Source organism: Bidens hawaiensis, unplaced genomic scaffold (assembly GCF_021521415.1).
Source record: "Bidens hawaiensis isolate Kalapana, Puna unplaced genomic scaffold, B.hawaiensis_p1.1 tig00017160_1, whole genome shotgun sequence".
Classification (NCBI taxonomy): Eukaryota; Viridiplantae; Streptophyta; class Magnoliopsida; order Asterales; family Asteraceae; genus Bidens; species Bidens hawaiensis.
In genome coordinates, this window is record NW_027492596.1 from 385,750 (window position 1) to 395,607 (window position 9,858).

The 9,858-nt window shown below is 36.6% G+C and overlaps 1 protein-coding gene across 1 annotated transcript; it reads right to left on the reverse strand.

The window, feature by feature from the left end:
- Nucleotides 1–4,519: 4,519 nt before the first annotated feature.
- On the reverse strand, nt 4,520–7,485 carry LOC143553234 (uncharacterized). Its single transcript, XM_077043266.1, has 3 exons — nt 7,321–7,485; nt 5,537–6,054; nt 4,520–5,047 (listed from the first exon to the last, which is right to left on the reverse strand). The coding sequence occupies exons 2-3, from the start codon at nt 6,003–6,005 to the stop codon at nt 4,902–4,904; spliced, it is 615 nt and encodes a 204-aa protein (XP_076899381.1). The 5' UTR covers nt 6,006–6,054; nt 7,321–7,485; the 3' UTR covers nt 4,520–4,901.
- Between the last annotated feature and the right edge of the window lie 2,373 nt (nt 7,486–9,858).

Consider the following 9,858-nt stretch of genomic DNA (forward strand, 5'->3'; position numbering starts at 1 on the left):
TATCCGAATTCTTATTCGGATATTCGGATCGGATTCGGATATGGAATTTTAAAAAATTCGGATTGTTCGGATAATCCGGATATCCATTTAATCCGAATAAAAAACATGTTTTTAATTATATTTTCCGATTTGGTATATTTATTAAACTATTATTTGAAGTTTGAACTTTAAATTTGTGTTAAGAGTAATTCTTATTTTTCGGTTTGTATGTTTATTGTGATTCTAAACTATTAAATGTTATGAACAAAAAATTAGGAATTTTTTTAGGTTTATTTCGGATTATTCAGATATTATCCGAATCCGATCCGAATTGAATTCGGATAGATTCGGATCGGATACGAATATTCCTAATTCGGATCGGATTTCGGATATGGTCCAAAAATTTCCAAATCCAAATAACCTGAACCGAATAATTCGTTATCTGATCCTATAAACAGCCCTAGTTGATGTGTCACGAATCACGATATACTGAAATATACATAGACAAAATATATTATTCCACTAAATTGCAATCTTCGTAAGCATTGTTGGGCTACACTTAAATTGTTTATACCTAATCGTTATGGGCTTGGGTTCGGTGGGCCGTTTGTATGGGCTTGGGCTTAGGGTGTTTGGTGCATTATATATACTTGGTAATCAGATCTTTTGAGTGTTGGTCATTCGTAGACAGTGAGAGACAAGAGTTTTGTCATTCATATCGTATTGTAATTAGAGTTAAGGGATTAAGCACCTGACGTTGAATATAACGTGTGTTTTAAAGTCATTCTGTGTGTTTATTATGTTTGATAGTATTTGCATTGAATCAGTTCGTTGTTAGATTTCGCCTAACAACGGGTTTAGGTGATATCACATTGAAAGATCCTTAATTGGGACTTACAATTAGTATCAGAGCTTATAGACCTATTCAAAGCTCGGTGTTAGTGATATCATTGTTTCTGGGTTGTGTTCTTCGCTAATGATCGTTGGAAACTTTCTGGAAATCAAGACCAATGTGATCTTCATGTTCATTGGGTTTAGTTGAGCCATATATGGGATATATTTAACTTGATCTTTGGTTTAAATTTAAATCCCTGAATTTTCGGGATTTGATTTATTACCAAGTCAAAGGTTTGATTGTTCTTGCGATCTTAGTTGAACCTGCCTCAACAAGGCCTTCGAACCCAACATGTCAGCCGTTGCCATTCACTCTTTTTCTACTATCTTGGCTTTCACCAAATTCAACCACCACCATTTCTTTATGACTTCCAAAAATGAAGATCATAATGTTAGTTCAATGTCACCAATCAAGCATAGCCGATTGGTTTTTAAAATTATTTTGTTTTGATATCACCATATAAAAATCATTAGTCAATCAAATAATCATTCATGAATCAGGACGTCTTAAACGAGCCCACGGGCCAACCAAAAACCAGCCTTAACCTGTTTATATCAAACCCAAACCTGTGAATTTCATAACAGGTTTTTCACATGTCATAAATTCGCATCCCCTAACAATCGAGTTAAAATGTTGCTCGTCATCACAAGCTTTAGTTATGATACAAACATAATAAAATAGCTGTTAGACCATGTGTAGTCATAAAGCTCCACTACCAGGGGTTATGCGTCATGTGGCGCCCAGTCAGAGTTATGGTTTTGTACAAAAACAGGCTGTAGTCATAACTCTCCACATCCAGGGGTTATGCGCCACGTGGCGCCCAGTCACTTTTACACTTTTTGTTTTTTTTTTAATTTTTAATAAGAATAATCAAATAACAATAATATTTTATTAAATAAATATTACAAGAAAATAAAAAAAAACTATTCGTCGTTGTTGTCGTCGTCGTCTTCGCCCTCTTCGTCGTCGTCCTCGTCCTCCTCATCGTCCTCATCGTCGTTTTCATCGTCGTCATTGTCTTCATCATCGTCTTCATTGTTGCCCTCGATTATCGTTTTCACCAGGCCGAGGCCGATGCATCCAAAGATGTTTGACCAAATCCTTCTTTAGTGCGTTATGTATCTCTCTTGACCGCACGGAATCCGAGTTTTCGAGTCGTTGCTCCATACTTGCCGGAGTCCGTGGTGGATCCGGGTCCGGTATGAAAGTTGGACATATTGCTCTTCCCTCGTCCTCGATGATCATGTTATGCATTATGATACACGCATACATAGCACATCTCATTCTTTCTAAAGATCACAGACGACAAGAATTTTTAACATAATGCCATCGTTGTTGAAGAACACCAAAACACCTCTCGATATCCTTTCTCGCAGACTCTTGCACTTTCTTAAAATACTGTATTTTTTCATCCATCGGGTCTCTGAATGTTTTAACAATTATCGCGAACTCTGGATATATTCCATCACCCAGATAGTACCCATGATCGTAGAAGTTATCGTTAGCCCAAAACGAAGCGACGAGAACGGTCCCAGATATGTAACTCTCCATCACAGGAGACTGCTCTAAGACGGTTATGTCATTGTTGGAACCGGGAACACCAAAGAATGCCGACCAAATCCAAAGGTCGTATGAAGCGATCGCTTGAAGGCTGACCGTTGGTCTTTTGGTCACCTCGTGTGAATTGACCTCGCCATGCAGTTGGACAATTAGCCCATTCCCAATGCATGCAATCTACACTTCCTATCATGCCGGGGAAAATGCACCCTTGTATGTGCCTCGTAAAGACGTTATAGATCGTTAACGTTGGGCTCTCTCAGATAATGTGGTCCATATAGTTTAAATATTCCTATATTTTACAAAATTTTTATAAAATAAATGATCACAGTAAACAAGTGATAAACTATTTAAAAAAAACAAAACGTACCGTAACAAAAATACTCCAAGGTGTTCCGAGTTGTTTTTTCGGCCATCTTTAAATACTCGTCGTTGATGTCGGTCGTGTTTCCGTAGGCGAGCACGCGCACGGCTGACGTAACCTTCTGAATAGCCGTGAATCCTAGCGTCCCTCAAGCGTCATGCTTTTGCTTAAAGTAATCAAACTCACTCTCCAGATCATTGGTGATTCGCATAAATAAATTTTTAGACATCCGAAAACGACGCCTAAAGGTCTTCGGGTTCTTGTATCTCGGCGTGTCGCAGAAATAATCCGCCATCAACCTGTTGTTGGCTTCGGCACAATCTCGTTCGATATATGCTCTTGTTGAAACGAGGGGTGGAGAGCTAATCGCACTCGTAACGGAACTCATATACTGTGTCGCGAGCATAATCGCACTCGTAACCGCCTGTTCCTCCTCCACGTCCTCGGCCTGTTGGTCGGGCCCGAAAAACTGTTTATATAGATGGAGGATCCATATATAGTGAATTTGGTGTAAAGGAATTTTTATAGAGTTGAAAGAGAATTTTTATAAATTTGATGAGGTTTGATTGGTGATGAAATGGTTTAATATATAGGAAATAATTTTATTTTTTTTAATTCTCCAACGGTCAAAAAAGCAACCGTCAAATTTTGATTAATGTAACCATTCTCAGCATTTTGTATACAACGCACACAAAATGAAAATCCCCCGCGTTTTGTTTCATAACGTTGGTGACAAAGCCACCACTACGGGTGGTCTTAGAAAGGTCTCAAGTCCAAACCTATTTAATATGATTTCGATGTTCTATCTCACTTTGAAAATGTGTGACAAATGGCACACCATAATTAAACCTTACATTTCAATAAAAATAATAAAGAAATCAGATCATTCACATCCACAAGGACTTATCCATTTACTTTATCCCAGTACTTTAATCTTTATTATGGGAAATTGCAGTGGCAGGCCTTAGTTTATAATTCAAGTAAAGTGTTTAATTATACTTTTAATAAATACCCATACTCCTGAAATCTTCAATTCAAACAGGAATCTTGGCTGTCAATTCTGATACTGCATAATTTGCTTATTTTCAAGACATAAATACAGCATAGTGTTAAAACTTAGAACAGGACAACTATATTTTCCAACTATAACGTAGAATGGAAGGCAAGTGAAAAGCAATGCATTTCGAGATGAATGAAAAACAATATATAGAAATTGTAATGAAGTGAACAAACAAACGCACCAAAATAAAATAAATGCACAAGTAAATTCATGATTCACATGAAGTGAACAAACAAACGCACCAAAATAAAATAAATGCACAAGTAAATTCATGATTCACGCGTTTTTACAGTAAATTCATAAAAAACAAAGAAATCCGTCATAGGAAAAATTAAAGCCTCACTGAGGAATTTGAGTCTAACAGTGGCTTGTTAAATCGCAGACCTCGTTACACCATTTACCATTTCATCCATTACACCAATTCCGTTCATACTTCATTCATTCATGATATTGATTAAAGAGCTTATACTAGTAAAGAATTGTACTAGGTGAGATTTAAGGTTTTTTCTAACTCATTTGTCTTACCAGGTTACTACTTACTAGTTACTACCAACAATATTTATGTGACGAATTCGACCACCGACAGTTGATATTATTAGGGACATTAATCAATGATAAGACGTTATTATTTGCACGACATATTTCTTTCAAATTCAAGGTCCACTGGAGTAATAGCACTTCATTTATGGCTTTTTGTATGCATCTCATAGCATATGCACATGCATGTTACATACATTGTACCCAGAAGACCAAGGGCAAAACAGTCTTTCCAACACTAGTCATGACTCATGACTCATGAGTCCAAAACCATTTTGTTGACTTTTTTCCAGAAAAAGATATTTATGACAAATGAAAAGATTGTTATCAATAACAAACATAACCTAGAAATTATTAAACCCTTTACATTAAAACCTTATTAGCATTTTAATCCTATAAAATAACCATAAAAAGTAAAAGACACCTAATCTTGTTATGATTCATAGTTTCATGCCAAAGTACCATTGACTGTACATGTGATCAAACTTAGTTTATCAGTATTTCACCGGTCAACCCTTCCAAGATTTATAAACGAACGAACCCGAATCACTTGGAGAGATATTGAACTGATTCTGCATAACTTTTAACCCGTTCCCATTTCTTTGAACTGTTTGACCAGGACCTTGACCTTGAATCGTTACACCCGAATTTTGGCCTGAAATATCCAATAGTATAATTTTAGTTTACAGATTGACTAAAGTGATCAAACTAGAGAGATAATAGAAATAACGAGTTTTTATCTTTTACGCGTTATAACTTTCTTTTTAAACGTGCGAATGATAAAAGATTTTGGTGTGACCCTAGAGATATTTTCATGTAGGGTAGGAAGAATTCAGGCCAGGCGATTTAAAATTTACAGGCACTCGAGCGTCACATGTAATGTTAAGCCAAAATTTGAATGTTCTATAAGTTTAAAAAACCGATTTTTAATGTAGGGTAGGAATCATTCATATGGTTAAGGATACTTGTGTGTCACATGCAATGTTATGCCAAATTTTGAATACTCTATAACTGTACAAGCCCATATTCATGTAGGGTATGCATTGCATAAACAAAACAAAAATCATTATATTTTCTATATCTATTTCTATATCTAAGATGCTAAAAAATTAAAATAGATATTGAATAAATAGTGATTGATTACCTTGAAAAAGTATCATTATGAAGAATATGACGGTAATTAGCATTGCAAAAAAACTGCCGTGTGATGACGATGATGACGAAGATGACGATGAAAGCTTCGAATTTTTCTTTTGTTTGAGTGCCTTCATGCGCTCGATTCGGGCCCGTTTGATCATGGCGATTTCAGTAAGCTCTTTAATAAGCTTTTGATCAGAAGCGTCCAATGAAAGTGGTCGAGGAGGTCTAGGCGGTTTTTTGGCACTTGAAGTCTTTTTCGACTTAATAATATTATTCTCTAACGAACCCTCATTCACATTTAACGGATCTGATCTAGCTGAAATATCATCTTCTACACTCATTAATCCATCACATAACCTCGAAAACACTGTTTGATCCGGACTTCTCTCTACATTGCTATAAATTATACCCGTACCACTCTCGAGATCAAGATCAAAACCATTGTCGTGTTCTTTAGAAGCCGAATGATCCATTCAAACTATAGGGTTCTGAGGCTCAATATATCACAATGGATACAAAATCCTAAATGCAAAATTGAAGAAAACAGTTAGGTTACTATAACACCATATGAATGCAGATTTATTTATAGATGAATTAAATAAGGCTTTCATATGTGCTCAAATAGAAACTGTGTTTTAGTAACCACAAAGCAATGAACAAGCATAGAGTTGACATTAATATTTAAATATTATATACTGGAACACAGATTTCATCAAATTGTGTAATTTGCCTAACTTTCAATCAAAAACAAGCAATCAAACCAAGGCCTAACTAGCAAATTGCACAAAACAGCAGGGTTGACCATGAAACCAAAATATAAAAAAGAAAACAACCCGAAACCAAAAACCGACCCGAAACAAAAATTGACTTTTTGGTTTTATGTTCCATAAAAACCAAACTTCCATTTTGGTTTTGGTTTTGTAACTAATAAAAACCGTAAAACCAAACCGAATTAATAGATTTTCAATTTTTTTTTAGTTTACGTAACTTACATGAATTTAATAAATATGTAACTTAAATATTTTAGCCGAAATGTATAATAATCAAATAACTATTAATCAACAATACAATTTAGACCCAAATCCATTATTTGGAACCAAAAACCGAATTGGAACGAATTAATTGATTTTCATTTTTATTTTAAGTTATTTATATGAAGTTAATTAATAAACATGTAAGCCCAAATGTATAATAATTAATAACTAACAATACGATTTCAGCCCAAATTCATTAATTTGAGGCAAAATAAATTCCAGCCCAAAATTTCAACCTCAAACGACAAAACCAAAAAAACCCAAAACTGAACCAAAAAAAAATCGAAACCGAAAAATCCAAATGTAAATAACCAAACCTGAACGGTTTTCAAAAATTAAAAGACCGAACCCCCTACAAGATGGTAAAATTATTGAATCCAGAAGGGGTGAGCAATAACCAAAACTGAACCGAAAACAGACAACCGACAAACTAACTGAATAAACCAAACCGATTAACCAAAAACCGATTGGTTAATTCCATTAAGGCTATTAACGGAACCGTGTGCACACCCCTAGAATCGAGTATAAACATGTGAAATTAAACCCTATGCAACAATTACAGGTTAACCAAATTGAAGCAACGAATGTCAAAACATGAAGTGAACACAAAGCAAAGTACAAATTACAAACAACACAACTGTATCAATAACAATATGTAAACCAAAAGCCAATTCTTACGCACAAAATTGAGTACGATCCACTTATTACCAAATTATGTATTTAATGATTCAAACTGATGAAAAATGAAAATTACCTGTTGTTAATTGAAATTAAAGAAACCCCAGATCTGAATATATGATAATAATAATGAATGAATGAAACTGATGTGTTTGTATTGTTGGTGTTATAGTTGTGTGTTGAACAATGAATGAATTGTAGTTGGTTCACGACACCATGGCTTTTTCAAGGGTTTATATATTATTATTATTATTATGAACAAAAGAAAAGAAAATATGTTTTGAATACTAAAATACTTAGAATGTGATAACAATCTAACATAAGACATCAACACGTGTTTAATGTTTGGAAACTTATGTATCGGCAGAATTTGATGTAGAATATCACCTAACGTCATAAATAAAAATATATTTATTTGTATTTAAAACTAAGTTAAAAATTTATATTTATAACTAAGTTAAAAAGAATATTTTATTGGGTGATTATGAAAGACTAGGTGAGTAGTGATCTTCACTAGTTGAATCCTTGAGCTGAACGAGTTTTATCTCAATGTATCGTCGTGCCTTCGGGCGAGTGTTCACGGGTGTTGGTAGGTGAGGGTTTTTTTCGGGTTGAAAATGAGTGTATCCCGATGTGATGAATTTAGTCAGTAGCTCATTTGAAAGATTCGTTGATCGTTCAAAAAAAATTAGAATACTTTATTACGTAATTATTATCATTATACATAATTACTAATATCGTTAAGGTGGGCGGGGTGCTACCCATTAGAAACCAAATCACAAGCCGACGGCCACCGTTATCTGCCGGACCCACAAATATCGATGACCCTACCTAGGCTGTCTTCCTCATGCAAACACACAAATTCCTTTTAGCGGTGATTACAACCCGTTCAACCTCAATTCAGCGACAACCAGCAAGGGGTGGCGACAGTGTTATCGCTCCTTAAATGATACATGGACAAAGGTACCCTGCGTATGCCATGTCCATCCTAAAGTAAAGAACTATAAGAAACGTATAGTTTATTTGTGTGTAATGTCTTGTTTAAGGGGGAATGAAACATGCGGTTACACAAGTCAACTACATGATGTAGAAAACGTTTGGTAAAATATATAAGTATTGGATATCAACTACGTTTTGAGATCTAGTATCCTTATGATTATTTTCATACACCACGGCCTCTTGGTAGTTGAATCATATAAACAATAAGTCTAAGGTGCTGTTTGTTTTTGCAGACATAAACTGTCTGCAAGCTGATTTCATCTGTTTTCATGTCTGCAACTGAAGATGTGGTCTGAAGATCTGTAAGCTGAAAATATAAGACTGTTTGTTTTTATAAGCTGATACTGTCTGCATAACTGTCAAACTTATCTCACAAGATAGAAGTCATTTATTCAAGTTACATCTAGTTTTTAGTCTTTGCTTGCCATGCCGATTTGGTTTTGGTGGGTGGTGGAAGGTGGTGGTGGTGGATGGTGGTAGTGGCGGCGGACGGTGGTAGTGGCGGTGGATGGTGGTGGTGGACAATGGGTGGTGGTGATGGATGGTTTTGGTTGGTGGTGGACGGTGGTGGTGATGGATGGTGGTGGTGGTGGGTGATGGATGGTGGTGGTGGCGGTGATGGATGGTGGTGGTGGTGATGGATGGTGGTGGTGATGGATGGTGGGTGGTGGACGGTGGTGGTGATGGATGGTGGTGGGTGGTGGCGGACGGTGGTGGTGATGGATGGTGGGTGGTGGACGGTGGTGGTGATGGATGGTGGGTGGTGGACGGTGGTGGTGGCGGTGATGGATGGTGGTGGTGGTGGCGGTGATGGATGGTGGTGGTGGTGGGTGATGGATGGTGGTGGTGGCGGTGATGGATGGTGGTGGTGGTGGCGGACGGTGGTGGTGATGGATGGTGGGTGGTGGACGGTGTGGTGATGGATGGTGGGTGGTGGACGGTGGTGGTGGCGGTGGATGGTGGTGGACGGTGGCGGCGGGGTACGGGGGTGGTGGTGGCGGCGTACGGTGGGTGGTGGTGTTGGCGGACGGTGGTAGGAGCAGTGGATGAGAGGGTGGCTGCAAAGGGAGAAGAGTAGGGTTTTTTTGTGAGATGTTTTAAGCAAGATTTCCTTGCTTTTCTTTTAAGATGAAAGAAGATAACTTCAGATCTGTTTTAAGAAAAAAAAACAAACAGTCTTCAAGGGTAATGTCTGCGCGCCTGCAGACATTAGCTCCCTTGAAGATGTTGAAGAAAAAAACAAACACCCCCCTAAATCCTAACTTGTAACCCAAAAGCCAATTATAATTTGGTTTAATGGATTTAGATAATTCCAACAATTAATTGTTGGCCGACACCAGTCTCAGCAAACAACGTTAAAATTTTGTTAGGCATGATTCGATGATAAAAAGTACGTTTAAAGGTGGGACTGACATCAAATATTTCGTTAGTTGAAATTGTTAATAATCAACATTTCACAAGAATACAAGCTTTATTTAAATTTGTATAATATAATAATATGGGTGTGTTTCATAACACTTTAAATCTAAATGACTAAATATGTATAAGTGGGAGTGTTGGGACTTGTTTAAATAAGATTCATATAACTTAAAGTGCAAATGAATGATGGCCCGAT

Bases quoted from the DNA above. Each gene is read 5' to 3' on its own strand.
- LOC143553234 (XM_077043266.1), bottom strand. From the start codon at position 6,005: ATGGATCATTCGGCTTCTAAAGAACACGACAATGGTTTTGATCTTGAT. The intron at 5,048-5,536 runs GTAATCAATCAC...TGGATATTTCAG, and splicing joins CATAATGATACTTTTTCAAG to GCCAAAATTCGGGTGTAACG.